The sequence below is a fragment of the Pseudophryne corroboree genome, chromosome 1, assembly GCF_028390025.1.
Source record: "Pseudophryne corroboree isolate aPseCor3 chromosome 1, aPseCor3.hap2, whole genome shotgun sequence".
NCBI classification, from domain to species: Eukaryota; Metazoa; Chordata; class Amphibia; order Anura; family Myobatrachidae; genus Pseudophryne; species Pseudophryne corroboree.
This window is the reverse complement of record NC_086444.1, coordinates 256074094-256091790: the sequence shown is the minus strand read 5'-3', so window position 1 is coordinate 256091790 and position 17697 is coordinate 256074094. Positions and strand designations below refer to the sequence as shown.

At 46.0% G+C, this 17697-nt stretch overlaps 1 protein-coding gene across 4 annotated transcripts in view; it reads left to right on the top strand.

Annotated features, from left to right (window-relative positions):
- Nucleotides 1-17697, top strand: part of CEP120 (centrosomal protein 120) — a 254609-nt gene that overhangs the window by 94900 nt on the left and 142012 nt on the right. For 3 of the 4 annotated variants that reach the window (XM_063964221.1, XM_063964219.1, XM_063964218.1), the window contains exons 12-14: nucleotides 7532-7628; nucleotides 8085-8222; nucleotides 11855-11944. In XM_063964221.1, coding sequence (XP_063820291.1) covers nucleotides 7532-7628; nucleotides 8085-8222; nucleotides 11855-11944 — 325 coding nt within the window. The remainder of the gene's footprint in view (nucleotides 1-7531; nucleotides 7629-8084; nucleotides 8223-11854; nucleotides 11945-17697) is intronic. The other variant, XM_063964220.1, reaches the window with a different exon arrangement.

Here is a 17697-nt window from a genome sequence, read left to right as displayed (position 1 = left end):
AAGAAGGTGGATTTGAAATATCTCACATGGAAAGTGACTATGTTACTGGCCCTGGCTTCGGCCGGGAGAGTATCTGAACTGACGGCTTTGTTTTATAAAAGCCCTTATTTAATTTTCCATTCGACATAGGGCAGAGCTGCGGACGCGTCCGCATTTTCTCCCTAAGGTGGTATCAGCGTTTCACCTGAACCAGCCTATTGTAGTGCCTGCGGCTACAGACGACTTGAAGGACTCCAAGTTGTTGGACGTTGTCAGAGCCTTAAAAATATACATTTAAAGGACGGCTGGAGTCAGAAAATCTGACTCGCTGTTTATACTGTATGCACCCAACAAGTTGGGTGCACCTGCTTCTAAGCAGTCGATTGCTCGTTGGATTTGTAACAAAATTCAACTTGTACATTCTGTGGCAGGCCTGCCACAGCCTAAATCTGTTAAGGCCCATTCCGCAAGGAAGGTGGGCTCATCTTGGGCGGCTGCCCGAGGGGTCTCGGCATTACTACTCTGCCGAGCAGCTACGTGGTCAGGGGAGAACACGTTTGTAAATTTTTACAAATTTGATACCCTGGCAAAGGAGGACCTGGAGTTCTCTCATTCGGTGCTGCAGAGTCATCCGCACTCTCCCGCCCGTTTGGGAGCTTTGGTATAATCCCCATGGTCCTTTCAGGAACCCCAGCATCCACTTAGGACGATAGAGAAAATAAGAATTTACTTACCGATAATTCTATTTCTCGGAGTCCGTAGTGGATGCTGGGCGCCCATCCCAAGTGCGGATTATCTGCAATACTTGTACATAGTTATTGTTAACTAATTCGGGTTATTGTTTAGGAAGCCATCTTTCAGAGGCTCCTCTGTTATCATACTGTTAACTGGGTTTAGATCACAAGTTGTACGGTGTGATTGGTGTGGCTGGTATGAGTCTTACCCGGGATTCAAAATCCTCCCTTATTGTGTACGCTCGTCCGGGCACAGTACCTAACTGGAGTCTGGAGGAGGGTCATAGGGGGAGGAGCCAGTACACACCACCTGACCTGTAAAAGCTTTACTTTTGTGCCCTGTCTCCTGCGGAGCCGCTATTCCCCATGGTCCTTTCAGGAACCCCAGCATCCACTACGGACTCCGAGAAATAGAATTATCGGTAAGTAAATTCTTATTTTTGACCGTCGGGATTTTGATTGTAGGTATTTCATACTAAACCCGTGCAGTTAGTAAATTTTGACTATCTAGTACAAAGTATAGTCAAAATTGGCACTTAGTCCATATCGCATAGTTAAAGTCGAAGATAGCCAAAATCTCACCATGTGTATGCACCTTTTAGGGGTATATGCAATTGCCGGAATTCGACCGTTTTTTAATTCGACACAATTCGACAGTCATATACCCTCCCACCGGGACCCGAATTCGACATATTCAATAAAAAACGGATCCAACAGTCGAAAAACGGACCAATTGACGATATTCGACTTCATGGACGGCACAAAAGTGTTTAAAAAACCCTGAAAAAAATGCGTGGGGTCCCCCCTCCTAAGCATAACCAGCCTCGGGCCCTTTGAGCCGGTACTGGTTGTAAAAATACGGGGGGGGGGGGGGGGGGGGAATGACAGGGGATCTCCCGTATTTTAACAACCAGCAATGGGCTCTGCGTCCGGTCCTGGTGCAAAAAATACGGGGGACAAAAGACGTAGGGGTCCCCCATATTTTTTACACCAGCACCGGGCTCCACTAGCTAGAGAGATAATGCCACAGCCGGGGGATACTTTTATACCGGTCCCTGCGGCCGTGGCATTAAATCCCCAACTAGTCACCCCTGGCCGGGGTATCCTGGAGGAGTGGGTACCCCTTAAATCAAGGGGTCCCCCCCACCTCCAGCCACCCAAGGGCCAGGGGTGAAGCCCGAGGCTGTCCTCCCCGCCCCCCCATCCAAGGGTGGCGGATGGGAGGCTGAGAGCCAAGTGTCAAAAAACAGAATATTGTTTTTTGTAGCAGAACTACAAGTCCCAGCAAGCCTCCCCCGCAAGCTGGTACTTGGAGAACCACAAGTACCAGCATGCAGGGGGAAACGGGCCCGCTGGTACCTGTAGTTCTACTGCAGAAAAAAATCCCAAATAAAAAAAAGTACACACGCACCGTGAAAGTATAACTTTATTACATACATGCACACCGACACACACATACTTACCTATGTTGACACGAAGCAGTCGGTCCTCTTCACCAGTAGAATCCACGGGTTACCTGTAAATAAAATTATACTCACAAAAATCCTGTGTAGATCTGTCCTCTTCAGAGTTTGTAATCCACGTACTTGGCAAAATAATAAAACGCAAAACCCGATCCATGCACTGAAAGGGGTCCCATGTTTACACATGGGACCCCTTTCCCCGACTGGCGGGACCCCCCGTGGCTGCTGTCAAAGAGGGTCCCTTCAGCCAATCAGGGAGCGCCATTTCGTGGCACTCTCCTGATTGGCTGTGCGCGTCTGAGCTGTCAGGCACTTGGCTATCAGCCTCCCATCCGCCGCCCTTGGATGTGGGGGACAGCCTCGGGCTTCACCCCTGGCCCTTGGGTAGCTGGAGGGGGGGACCCCTTGATTTAAGGGGTCCCCACTCCTCCAGGATACCCCGGCCAGGGGTGACTAGTTGGGGATTTAATGCCACGGCCGCAGGGACCGGTATAAAAGTGTCCCCCGGCTGTGGCATTATCTCTCTAGCCAGTGGAGCCCGGTGCTGGTGTGAAAAATACGGGGGACCCCTACGTCTTTTGTCCCCCATATTTTTTGCACCAGGACCGGACGCAGAGCCCGGTGCTGGTTGTTAAAATACGGGGGTTCCCCTGTCATTCCCCCCCCCCCCCCGTATTTTTACAACCAGGACCACTCAAAGAGCCCGAGGCTGGTTATGCTTGGGAGGGAGGAACCCACGCATTTTTTTTTTCAGGATTTTTAATCCATTCCTACCCCTTCCCACTGAAAAACATGCTCTGATCTCTCCATATTATTTTAGTCAGTAAAAAAAATATATATATATTCTTTTAAAAAATATATTAAATAATACTTGTGGCTCCTAAATAGACAAACCAAGTAGATAATGCAATAAAAAAAACATGTTTTTAAAATTTTTTATTAGATCCCGCCAGCAAAATGAGGCAGACTGACATTGACGAAATAACTGTCGAAAAGCACTGTTGTCGAATTGACATTCTTCAATTGAATATACTTTTGTCGAAAAGCCGCATTTTTACCATTGCAGACATGTCGAATTTGACAAATGTCGAATTGCAAAAAGTCGAATCTGAAACGGCCGTTTTTTTGGCGAAAAGTACTGTATTGCATTGTCGAATCAATTTTTTAATGTCGAAAATGCCCCGTTTTTCGACATTTGCGGCAATTCGACCGCAATTGCATGTGGCCCTTAGACTATTAAGTGCTGCTGATGCTTTGTGTTGAGGACTCTGATTGTGTATGTGCTACAGCCAATGTTGCCAGTGATTTTGATGACAGTGTATCGGCAGAATCCAGTTTTCCTGTAGCGGATTAGTGTATCCTGAGTTGCAGGTACCTAGAACAGTGGACCTTCCTATTGCTCTAGTTAGTGTTATTGTGGTTTAATATTATTGAGATTCTGTAAATGTCTCATCTAAAGTCTAGCAAAGCATTGCACAGTGGATTATACTAGCTGCAGTTGTTACGAATAAAGTACTCATTGATTTCTAGCATATAGGTAGAACAAATCCCAAATAAATACATAGGGGTATATGCAATTGCGGTCGAATTCCCGAAAATGTCGAAAAACTGGACATTTTCGCCCAAAAAAAATAGACCATGCAATTCAGTACTTTCCGTCAAAAAAACGGACTTTCCAAATTCGACTTTTTGAAATTCGACTTTTGTCAAATTCGACATTTCTGCAATGGTACAAATGCGGCAATTCGCCAAAAGTATATTCAATTGAAGTTTGGAAATTCGACAACCGTGCTTTTAGACAGTAAATTCGTCATTTTCAATCCGCCACACTTTGGTGGCGGAATCTAATAAAAAAAATTTAAAACATGTTTTTTTTGGTGTTTTTTTTATTGGTAATAGCATATCTATTTATATTAGAAGGGATTAGGTACTTGGTTTGTCTATTTTGGAGGCACAAGTATTATTTATATATTTTTAAAAATATATATATATATATATATATATATTTTTTTTTTTTAAATGGAATGGTAGAAATCAGAAAAAAAATTGCGTGGGGTCCTCCCTCCTAAGCATAACCAGCCTTGGGCTCTTCGAGCCGGTCCTGGTTATAAAAATCCGGGGGGGGGGGGGGGGAATGACAGGGGATCCCCCGTATTTTTAAAACCAGCACCGGGCTCTGCGCCTGGTGCAAAAAATATGGGGGACAAAAAGAGTAGGGGTCCCCCATATTTTTTACACCAGCATCGGGCTCCACTAGCTGGACAGATAATGCCACAGCCGGGGGTCACTTTTATACAGCGCCCTGCGGCCGTAAATATCCAACTAGTCACCCCTGGCCGGGGTACCCTGGGGGAGTGGGGACCCCTTCAATCAAGGGGTCTCCCCCACCCCCCTCCCCAGCCACCCAAGGGCCAGGGGTGAAGCCCGAGGCTTCCCCCCCCCATCCAAGGGCTGCGGATGGGGGGCTGATAGCCTTGAGAAAATTGAAAGAATATTGTTTTTTCCAGTAGTACTACAAGTCCCAGCAAGCCTCCCCGCAAGCTGGTACTTGGAGAACCACAAGTACCAGCATGCGGGAGGAAAAACGGGCCCGCTGGTACCTGTAGTTCTACCCTGAATTATTGTAATTAACTCTTCTTATGCTATTGCACATGTGCACGTGTCTCATCACCGGAATTCGCCGGTCGAATTGTGTAGAATTAAAAAACGGATGAAAAATTGCCGCGATTCGCCGCTAATTGCATATACCCCATATTCTATATTTGCTTACTTCATTTGCCTTCTGATGTAAAATAAGTAAATAACTGATTCCATAATATTAAGAGGTTGTATATATTTGCTTTAATAATATTTGTTAAACATGCAAAATATTTGTATTCTCTCCTGTTGGGAGAATGAAGCCACAGTCACAGGTATGGGTCGTTGGATAGACACAACTTAGGTCGACCATGGAATGTCGATATGCATTAGGTCGACGTGGTCATTAGGCCGACATGTACTAGATTGACAGGTCAAAAGGTCGGCATGTTTTTTTTATAACTTTTTTTGGCGTAATTTTCTTCATAAAGTGACTGGGAACCCCAATTAGTGCACAGTGTCCCCTCGCATGGCTCGCTTCACTCACCATGCTTCGGGCAAGGTTACCGCTCCAATCGTAGACCACGTGGATCGTTATGTATGAAAAAATAAATAAAAAAAATGGAAAAACACATGTCGACCTTTTGATATGTCGACGTAATGACCATGTCGACCTATTGACCATGTCGACCTTCAGTGGTCGACCTAATGACTGTCGACCTAAGCTGTGTCGACCTAACGATCGTATCCCACAGTCGCTCTATTAGGAAAAAACCTGTTTTGGGTACAATGAGGCAGATGTATTAAGCCTGGAAAAGTGATAAAGCCGTGATAATGCACCAGCCAATCAGCTCCTTTCTGTAATTTTTTAAATCCATAAAGATTGGCTGGTGCGTTATCACTTTGCACTTACCGCTGATTTATTACTTCTCCGGGCTTAATACATCTACCCCAATGGGCCTTATTCAGAGTCGATCGCTATGACTGCGATTGACTGCAGTGCGTGTGCGCAATCAACCATAATACGATTGCATCCCGGGCCTCCGGTAGCGGCACAGCATTGGTGGGGGGGAGGGGGCAAAATCTGCGGCCTACTCTGAATAACCCCCAATAAACCTCAGGTTTTTAAAACTGTTAAAATCTATTACATTATTGCATGGTATTATGTTAGTAATACACCTATAATTATACAACATTTTTGTTAAATAGTCATAGAATATAATTTTAACACTTCAAGAAACGTATTTGGTTTAAAAAGTGCAATTTGCAGTTGACATGTAAGAGCCAATATACAGTAGTTTGGATTTCTGGTTTTCAGTGTGATTTTGTTTTTCTTTTAACTGTAATACAGGTTGAGTATCCCATATCCAAATATTCCGAAATACGGACTTTTTTGAGTGAGAGTGAGATAGTGAAACCTTTGTTTTTTGATGGCTCAATGTACACAAACTTTGTTTAATACACAGTTATTAATAATATTGTATTAAATGACCTTCAGGCTGTGCATATAAGGTGTATATGAAACATAAATGAATTGTGTGAATGTACACACACTTTGTTTAATGCACAAAGTTATAAAAAATATTGTCTAAAATTACTTTCAGGCTGTGTGTATAAGGTGTATATGTAACATAAATGCATTCTGTGCTTAGATTTAGGTCCCATCACCATGATATCTCATTATGGTATCTAATTATTCCAAACTACGGAAAAATCCTATATCCAAAATACCTCTGGTCCCAAGCATTTTGGATAAGGGATACTCAACCTGTAATGTTTTTTTTGTGTTAAAGCTATTAAAGATATAAAAAAAAAAAAAAAAAAAATCTCAAATGTATTCTACTGTATATCAAGAGATAGGATCTCATTGGAGAAGATAGGCTGTCAAGTAAGAGGGGCCCAGAGGAGAGGATGCCAGGGACCATGATTATTGTGTCAGCGGAGAGTGGGGATAAAGCATACAGATGTGTCCACTTACATCTAGCCTCCCTGCACGCTAAACAGCTCTTCTAGTCATACCGTGTCGTGACTTGGTAGCGCCGAGCATCTTTTCATGCAACTCTTTTTCCATTAAATGCGCCTTATTCGTAAAACGATGCAAATAGGACGCGCTGCGGCTGTATCGGCATACGAAATGCTACGCTACTGTAACATAACTTTTCATATGCAGATGCAGGCACAGTGGCACACAGAATATAGGCATGCTGCATATAATTTTAATAAGCAGAGTCTGCTTTTTATGAATAAGACTCATTTTTCGGCACAAAAGACACCCAACGTTAACGGAGTTGCACGGTACCTATCGGCTCACTCACGCCAGGCATCTCCTGCTGCTTGGCATATTGAGGCAAGATGTATGAGGACACATCTGTACCCACGGCCCATTCGTCTGGATAGAGGTGAAAAACTAATGTGCTACAGCTATAATGGTACATTGTATGTGGTTTCTGTGTAAGACACTCCAGTAGGAAATCAGGATGGTTTCTGCATGCCGGAAGAGGACCCCAATCCGCAATCAGATTTCCGGTTTTATTCAGGAAACCTTTCAGTGTTTATTATATGGGATTTTTTCTTAGTTAAAACCAAAATCTCTAAATACATTAATTTGGTATGATCTAGATACAAGAATGGTGAGTTGTTATAAAATCAGAGCGATCTCCCCATCTGTTTCCTGAAATGTCATCAGGTCATTTATCAGTGTTTCTTCAGTAGGGTATTTTTGTGTAGTTGTGTTTTTATGTTTTATAATAGTTTTCTTCTAATACTTGTTATTTTCAGATCTAAAAATAAAGTGGCTGAGCTTTTATACATAATAATCTTAGAAGATTATGGACTTGTGAAAAAGCGAGAGGTTGTTGTGTCTGAGTCTTCTCAGGTATCCTTTCTTTCTTATTAGAAACAAGTTCGCAAAACTTATATTTCTTTTACAATCCGTATGTGCTATTACTTTGGGGGAAATGTAATTGTTTATTTGCAGCCGATCTGTCTAAAGTCATGATGAGCACTATTCAATTGTTTGTTTTTTACCCCACTGATCACGCCTTGCAGTGCTGGTTTAGCCTCGTAAAATGGGTAAACTTGACTGAAGTGCTGGTCACAACGTGAAAATTGACATTTGGGCGCCTAAGCAGGTCACTTTTTGTAATTTCTGTTCATCGTCAACGGTTTTTGCCAAAAGGAATCAATAATTGAATTGCTCCATCGGCTGCTCGACATGGACAAATATTTGAATTCCTCCCCCTTTGTGTCGGTTGGTTAAGTTGTGTACTTTTCATCCTGCATATGGAAGCCTATGTTTGATATTTGCTTTCTGACCTCTTTAAATCATTAGAGCTCACTATTGCAGAAACCTCCTCCCCCTCTGCCTCCTGTAGAACATATTGCGGAGCCTCGTGAGACTCTAGAGTACAAAGCTGCTCTTGAGCTGGAAATGTGGAAAGAAATGCAGGAAGAAATGTTTGCAAGTCAGGTATGCGATCTATAATGTTTGTTATTTTACATTATTAAACTGTCATACAAAATGATGGTGTCCCTTTTATTTGACATGTCCTGGGATTTTCTTATATTGGAAAGAGACCTTCAATACGAACGACAAAAAAAAAAAAAAAAAAATTGGGTCAAAGACAAATGTACTTCGGAAAGAATAGTGATCAGAAACAAGTATGGCTTACACTATACAGACAGTATGTAATGCGTTTCTTGACGCTAGAGCACCTGTCATAGCGTTTTTGGCAAGATGGACCTAGCCAAGTATTGGGTGCTGTACCTAATCTGTAACCAATAATAGCTTCTGAATGCTTGCTACAGTACAGTGATGTGCAGTGTTCTACCCGGGATCGTTTTCACAGAGTTCCACCCAGCTTTGTTACATGTCACCCAGCACTGCCCTGCTCCAGGGGCCCGACAGCCAAAATCACTGCACTGTGCTTACATTACTGTGACAGCCATAATAACAGAGATCCCTCCCCAGTCTATAAGAGAGAGGGTGCTGTTTCTAAGGTGGGAATTGCAGAACGTTGCCTTAAGCCAATGTTTTTTGTTTTTGTTTTTTGTATGGACGATTTTCAGTCATACTATTTTTATTTTATATTTTTAAGCAGTATATAAAATGTTCTCATACATTAGGTCTATAGACAATGTGATCTCGGCGTATAATATTTTGATTTTATAGTAATCAAACAGATATTGTTGGCAGTAGATTTGCACTATTCATGAGATTCCTTTCATTAATATAAACTTGCATTTTTTTTAATACTGAAATAATGCTGGAACGCTCTGGACTTTCACCCTTCTGGTGTTCTGGCACAGCTGCAGATATTAAATAGTTTAGTGTTCTCAGGACTGTTTACAGCTCCTATTAGGTGGGATGTATAATGCGCAAACTGCTATGTTCCCTATCAAGCTTCCAGTCTTTAGTATGGCAGATAATAGGGACCTGATTGAGTGCCAACATGATTTATTTTGTATACTGTAAATGTACAGTATACTAGAGTAGAATAGGCGCTAAGTGATATATTGTGTTTGATTTAGTATACTGCACTGGTGTTGCAGCAAACGTGCAACATAGAGCAGCCTCTCTGTAGAAACCTTTTGTCAGTGGTGCATATGGATTGTGTATGCCAATTTCTGCTGCATCTTCTACATGAAGTATAAGGTATTCTAGACATCAGTGCCATTTTTAGTGATGACGATGCTGTCATGGCTGGAGGGCTGGGGGCAGTGCTATAGCATTGATTCGTCCTACTCATAATACAGGCAGGTAGTCACATATGACTTGTAATTGCTGCAGGCTTCCGGAATTATGATCACATTATGCGCATCTCAAAGTCATGACCTATAGTATGTATTTAGTGTAAAGTACTAATTATAATGTGGATATCATATGCTTAACACTGAATTAGTGACCCTATGTACAGGCTATGAGCAAATTTTGTGACTGCCTTCCTTTTGTATATTATATTTTCGTATATAAGGACTGATGTAACTGATATAATTTTATCGGAACAGTCTTAGCCACTCCTCCACTCTGCAAGCTGTTGTAGTATGAAAGCATTATTACTGTATATTAATTAGAGGGCTTTGAGGGGAGAAATCCAACTATGTAATACATATTTAAGCAATGGCTATAAGCTTATAGCTTCACCCTGTCTAGCCTAAGTAACTTCTCTGCAGCATCTAGATAAATGTTTGATCCAAAATATAGACCCATCAGCCATAACATTAAAGCCACCTGCCTAATATTGGGGGTCATTCCGAGTTGATCGCTAGCTACTTTTTGCAGCCGTGCAAACGCATAGTCGCCGCCCACTGGGGAGTGTATATTTGCTGTGCAAGTGTGCGATCGCATGTGCAGCCGAACGGTACAAAAATAGTTTGTGCAGTTTCTGAGTAGCTCAGAACTTACTCAGCCCTTGCGATCACTTCAGCCTGTCCGGTCCCGTAATTGACGTCAGACACCTGCCCTGCAAACGCTTGGACACGCCTGCGTTTTTCCAAACACTCCCAGAAAACGGTCAGTTGCCACACACAAATGCCCTCTTCCTGTCAGTCTCCTTGCGATCGGCTGTGCAAATGGATTCTTCGTTAAATCCATCGCTCAGCAACGATCCGCTTTGTACCCATACAATGCGCCTGTGCATGCTCAGTAGTGACCTGATCGCTGCGCTGCAAAAAATGTCAGCGTGCGATCAGGTCGGAATGACCCCCATTGTGTAGGTCCCCCTCATGCCACCAAAACAGATCAGACACGTCGAGGCATGGACCCCACAAGATCTCTGAAGGTGTCCTGTGGTATCTGGCACCAAGATGATAGCAGTAGATCCTTTTAGGTCCTGTAAGTTGCGAGTGGGACCTCCATAGCTTGGACTTGCTCTTCCAGCTCATCCCACAGATGCTTGAAACCTGGGGAATTTGGAGTCCAAGCCAACACTTTGAACTCTGTCATGTTCCTCAAACCATTCCTGGAACAATGTATGCAGTGTGGCAGGGCGCATTATCCTGCTGAAAGACTACTGTCATCGGGGAGTTTGCCACGTAGTGGTGTACTTGGTCTGCAATATTTAGGTTGATGGTTTGTGTCAAAGTGACATCCACATGAATGCCAGGACCCAATGTTTCCAGCTGAACATTGTCTAGAGTAGGCCTGACCAACCTTTGGCTCTTCAGCTGTTGTGAAACTACAAGTCTCAGCATGCCCTGCCACAGTTTTGCTATTAGAGAATGATAAAACAGTGTTATGACATGCTGAGATGTGTAGGGTCACAACAGTTGGAGATCCACAAGTTGACTAGGCCTGGCCTAGAGCATCACACTGCCTCTGCTGGCTTCCTTTCTTACCACAGTGCAACCTAGTCCCATCTCCCCCTCGGGTAAACTATGCACTTGTCCGTACACATGATGTAAAAGAAACATGAGTTCTTAGGCCAGGCTATCTTCTTCCATTGCTCCATGGTCCAGGTCTGATGCTCATGTGCTCATTATAGGCTCTTTAATCAGTGGACAGGGGTCAGCAAGGGCACTCAGACCCGTGTGTGTCTACTCAGCCCCAGATGCAGTACTCTTCAATACTGTGTGTGTTCTGGCATCTTTCTATCATAGCCAGCAATACCTTTTACAGCACTTTGTGCTAAAGCAGCTGTTGGAAGGCTATCCTCCATTCCCCATACGCATCACAAAGCCTTTTGCAACAATGAGGCTGTCGCAGGTTTGTTCTTCCTTGGAACGCTATTGGTAGGTACTAACCATTAAATACTGGGAACACCCCACAAGACCCACTGTTATGGAGATGCTCTGACCCAGTCTAGCATCCACAATTTGTCCCTTTGCAGAGTAGCTAGGATAATTACGCTTGCCCATTTTTCCTGCTTCCAACACATCAACTTCAAGAGCTGACTGTTCACTTGCTGCCTAATATATCCCACTCCTTGACAGGTGCCTTTGTAATGCCATAATAAATGTTATTCACTTTACCTGTCAAAGGTTTTAATGTTATGGCTGATGGGTGTAATTTATATATTAATTTTTTGATATTTTATATTGGACAAATGACAATAGAATAGCAATCCTTTACTTAATTCCTGATATTGTATTTTTGATTCTTAGTTGAAGAAGAAGGAATTGGCCCACATGCAAGTCCTTGCTGAAGAATGGAAACGAAGAGACCGAGAAAGGGAAGCTTTAGTAAAGAAAAAGGTCAGATCAGTGGTTGCATGCAAAACGAATATATGTTATGTAGGGTGTAGTACTGCTGACCAGCGGTCAGGAGACCGCCGGTCAGCTTACCGACGCCGGGTTCCCGGCCGCATACCGACGCCGGGATCCCGGCGGGGAGGGGCGAGTGCAGCAAGCCCCTTGCGGGCTCGCTGCGCTCGCCACGCTGCGCTCGCCACGCTGCGGGCTCGGTGGCGACCTGCGGTCGCCACGGGTTCTATTCCCACTCTATGGGTGTCGTGGACACCCACGAGTGGAAATAGTCCCTGTTGGTCGGCATGCCGACCATCGGGATAGTGAGCCGCCGGGCTGGTGGAGGAGGTCATGTGACGGTCAGTCAGCTGACCGGCGGTCACATGAATACCACCCGTTATGTATGTACGCTTATGTCTTTTACTTCCAGCTACAGAATATGATTACTATTCTACTTGCATATAATTGTTACATTATGTGTAACTGTAATAAGCAGTAATTTTAACTTAAAGTGAAGGTGACCCATTCACTTTAATGACTGACATCTGCAATTCCATAGAGAGGTGTATGGGGTTTTTGTTTATTTGTTTTGTTATTTCAAGCAGTAAAGTTTCTGCTGCGGGGTACACTGGGCTCCACAAGGAATGGACAATGGGGGGGGGGGGGGGTAGAGTAGGCTCTTGATCCGAGGCACCAACAGGCTCAAAGCTTTGACTGTTCCCAGAATGCATAGCGCCGCCTCCTATATCACCCCGCCTCCCTGCACAGGATCTCTGTTTTGTAGTTGGTGCTGCAGTAGCAGGCACTTAACAGAGGGGCTGCTCCAGGCAGCCCTAAGAAGAGCTTTTTTTCTGAGGAAAAAAGTGAAGACTTCAAGGGCAGCAGCAGTGTTGCATGTCAGTGGACATTCACGGCTGCAGCTCCAGCTCTCCCCAGCGGCGCTGTACACTCCCGAGCCCTGGTTGCCGGGTAACTACAGCAGGAGGCTCCGGTTTTCTTCTTGTCAGGCACACACGACGGGGGCTCTCCGGGATCGCGCGGCCGCGCTTCGTGAGGTGGTAAGTGGGTCCCGCTTGCGGGATCCGGTCTTTATCGCGATCCGGCGCGGTCAGTGGGAGGCGGGCCGCGCGCGCTGGCGGTGGACACTGTGGCAGTACAGGCGATCCCACTAGATCACCAGGGCATGGGACAGGTCAGGTTTTCTCTATAAATCGTTTTATTAGAGCCCACAGTACCCGGTGGTTTTGCCAGCAGGGGGATAGAGCTTGGACCTGAAGCCCCTCCCCCAGCCCCAGGGCGCCATTTTCTGCAAATGTTCTCGCCCTGGAGCTGCATATCTGTCTCTCACTCACTCCCTGGCAGTGTCTGCGGCGCCATTATCCCTCAGCTCACTGTTCCTGGGAATGCTTGGGCAAATCCTCCTATGTAAAGCCGCCTGGTTGTCAGTGCTGTGACTTTACAAGACACTTGAGTATTCTACCTGCCTTTTTTTAGTCAGTGTTAGTTAAGAGAGAGTGCACTTAGTCAGGTTTTCCTAGTACAATTACCCTGTGATATACATCCAGTTCTTACTGTGTACTGTTAAATCTATTGTTATATAGCTGTGTAAGCTAGTCCAGTGCAGTATTATTGTTAGTAATAACCTCTGCATTGTACAGACTGTGACTATTTGTGTGTGCATTTGATAGCTGAGTGGTGCCCATTTCGTGTCTTTCACTCAACCTGCTATCCCTATATTCTATAACCTGAGGGGGCTTGGTGCGTCAGGTTTTATCTAATATAGGATTTTCACAAAGATATACTGTATTACGTATTCTTCTCTGTGATTTAGTCACCATATCTCTCCTTTATCTCTGCTTGTGCTGACTACACTGCGCAGGGGTTTGGGCTAGAGGTATTGTGCTGCTGACAAATTGTACTGTGTTACCTGATACTACAAGTTATATCATGTCTGCTTCTGAGGGTAACGGTTCTGGGGCTGAACAAACTGCCGGTATTGCTGAAGCCGCAGATACCTATGAGGAGAATATAGCAGCTTTGGGCTCTGGTTCTGGGGGCTCCTTGCCCCCCAGTGGGACGGTGGCAACGGGGGCAAATAATGACCTGCCGTGGGCAGCTTTTTCCACGCATCTGCATACGCTAGTTCATAAACTAACACCCCCTATGGGACCCCCAATGCCGGTACAACCGTTTGTGGTCCCTGCAGCTAACCCGCCGTGGGCGGATGATTTATCTGCTCAAATAAAGAAGTTGAACCAGTCCGTGACTACTAAGAAGTCTGACCGTCGCTCGCCTACGTCCAAGCGAGCGCTTGTCTCCTCACAATCCACTGCTGTCACTGACACCTCGTCGGATGAAGACGGCACTTACACTGACCCCACAAGTTCTGACTCGGATACGGCTGATGGGGAGGGTGGTTCACATGTTGATGTTCCTGATCTTTTGGAGGCTATTAAGTTCATTTTTACAGATTACGGATGATCCCGAGCCATCCGTTCCTCCTAAGAAACCAGATAGGTTCAAGCGTCAGAAGGTGATTTAAAAAAGTTTTACCTCACTTTGACCAACTTATTGATATACGTCAGGAACCCTGGGAAAGCCCAGGTACGAAGTTTGTGCCTCAAAAGAAGATGCTGGCTCGCTATCCCCTCGCGCCGGAGCTGTCTAAGAATTGGGAAACGCCTCCTCCAGTGGACTCACATGTGGCTAGGATGGTGGTTTCCTCAGCTCTACCTGTCACTACCGCCACGTCTCTAATAGAGCCTACGGAAAAACGTGTGGAGGGTTGTCGAAAGCGATTTACACCCTCACGGGTGCTGCACAAAGGCCCACTATTGCAGCTACTTGGGCTGCAGAGGCCATTGAAGCATGGGCCTTGGAGTTAGATGCTGAAATCTCCTCTGACCATGCTAGACAATGCTTGTCTTATATTGTCACAGCTTCTCGTTATATTAAGGAGGCGGCTTCTGATGCCGGTATCCTGGCAGCCAAGGCCTCTACTACGTCAGTCCTAGCTCGCCGGATATTGTGGCTGAGATCCTGGTCTGTGGATCTGGACTTTAGAAAAACCCTGGAGGTACTCCCTTTTAAGGGAGATATTCTGTTTGGGGAGGATTTAAATAAGATTGTGGCTGACTTGGCTACTGCCAAAACTGCCTGTCTGCCAAGTACTGCTCCTTCTGTGTCGAAGGCTAAAGGTACTTCCTTTCGCCCTTCAGGTAAAGCAAAAGGTCAGGCGTACAACAAGCAGGCCCGCACTTCCAAACCTGGTAAGCCAAAGCCCAAAAGAGCCTGGGCGGCCCGTCAGCCAGCTTCCAAGACAGATAAGCCTGCCGTATGACATGGCGGGCCTCCCTCTGGGGGATCCCAGGGTGGGGGGCAGGCTTCTAGGGTATACCCAGGAATGGTTGAAGACCACTTCAGATGCCTGGGTACGGGAAGTCGTGACGCGAGGTTACGCCATAGCCTTCAAAAACCGCCCCCCTCATCGATTTTGCTAAATAAATGTTCCGTTGGACAAGACAAAGGCAAACACTCCACATTCGGTGGTACAGACCCTCCTGGATACAGGAGTCATAGTACAGGTGCCTCTTGCACAGAGGGGCCGAGGGTCCTATTCTCCGCTGTTTCTAGTCCTGAAACTGAATGGGTCCTCCCGGCCCATTCTCAACCTCAAGGCATTGAACAGGTTTGTGAAGGTTTCCAGGATCCAAGTTCCGGAAGCTCTATAGTTCTGGCCTTGGAACCTGGGGATTTCATGGTCTCTCTGGATATACAGGATGCTTACCTGCATATTCCTATAGCGGTGTCTCATCGGCAATACCTGAGATTTGCGATTGGCAACTGCCATTACCAGTTTCGGGCGTTACCTTTTGGTTTAACAACGGCTCCGCGAGTCTTTACAAAAGTCATGGCGGTGATGACGGTGGTACTCCGCCTTCAAGGGGTCAGGATACTGCCATATTTGGACGACTTGTTAATCCTGGCAAATTCCCCTGAACTTCTCCTTCGTCATCTAGATGTGACAGTCCGGTTTCTGCAAGCCCACGGGTGGCTCATCAACTGGAAGAAGTCATCCCTGATCTCTGCTCAGAGCATGGTGCATCTGGGAGCAGTATTGGACACTCACAACCAGCGGTTGTTCCTGTCTCAGGAGAAAGTCCTGAAACTTCAGGACAGGATTCGTTGCTTCCTATCTCGTCCGCAAGTGTCGATACATTCGGCGATGCAGGTGCTGGGCCTCATGGTGTTAGCATTCGACATGGTGGAGTACGCTCAATTTCACTCTCGCCCTCTCCAGAGGCTGATTCTAGCCAAATGGGATGGCCTGCCTCACCGGATCAGGTCCCAAAGGATCTCATTGACTCCTGAGGTCCGTCTGTCGCTGCTCTGGTGGCTTCGGGACCAACAACTGTGCAGGGGCCGTCCGTTCTGGAAATTCGACTGGGTCCTGTTGACGACAGATGCCAGTCTAAGAGGTTGGGGCGCGGTGCTGGAGCAACACTCCCTTCAGGGGCGGTGGACCAAGGAGGAGTCCCTCCTCTCGATCAATATTCTGGAGTTGCGGGCGGTCTTCAATGCCTTTAAACGTAGCCCAGCATTTAATTCAGAACCGTCCTGTTCAAGTACAGTCGGACAATGCCACCACAGTGGCTTACATAAATCATCAAGGCGGCACTCGAAGCCGCCTAGCAATGAAGGAAGTCTCACGGATTCTACAGTGGGCAGAACGCCATCTACCGGTCATATCGGCAGTATTCATTCCGGGAGTCCTGAATTGGGAAGCGGACTTTCTCAGTCGTCAGGACGTGCATTCCGGCGAGTGGGGCCTCCATCCAGAAGTGTTTAAACTCCTAGTGGAAAGGTGGGGCCTTCCAGATGTAGATCTGATGGCGTCTCGACACAATCACAAGGTTCCGGTCTTCGGAGCAAGGACAAGGGATCCTCAAGCAGCATTCGTGGATGCGCTGGCAGTACCGTGGAGGCTTCGGCTGCCGTACATGTTCCCTCCGGTGTCACTCCTGCCCAGGGTAATTCGGAAGTTCAAGCAAGAAAAAGGAATTCTGCTTCTCATAGCTCCAGCGTGGCCCAGACGGCACTGGTTCTCAGACCTGCAAGGCCTATCGTCCGAGCGTCCAATTCTACTTCCACAATGCCCAGACCTCCTCGTTCAGGGCCCCTGTGTCTACCAGGACCTAGCCCGGCTGTCTTTGACGGCGTGGCTCTTGAAGCTTCCGTCTTAAGGGCTAAAGGGTTTTCTGAGGCGGTCATTCAAACTATGTTGCGGGCCCGGAAACCGGCTTCGGCTCGGATTTACTATAGGGTCTGACATTCTTACTTTGTTTGGTGTGCATCTAACGATTATGACGCTTCCAAGTTTAGTATAGCCAAGTTGTTGGCTTTTCTTCAGCAGGGCCTGGACTTAGGCCTGCGTCTGGCCTCCCTCAAGGTTCAAATATCTACCTTGTTGGTGTGGTTTCAGAGAAAAATTGCGACCTTACCTGATGTGCATACCTTTACTCAGGGCGTGTTGCGTATCCAACCTCCCTATGTCCCGCCTGTGGCTCCTTGGGACTTGTCGGTGGTTTTGGAGGTGTTACAAGAGTCTCCGTTTGAACCTCTTGGTTCAGCTGACCTTAAGTGGCTTTCGCCTTAAGGTGGTGTTTCTGCTGGCTATTGCTTCAGCTAGAAGAGTGTCGGATTTGGGTGCCTTGTCCTGTAGTTCCCCATATCTGATATTTCACCGTGACCGGGCGGTTCTT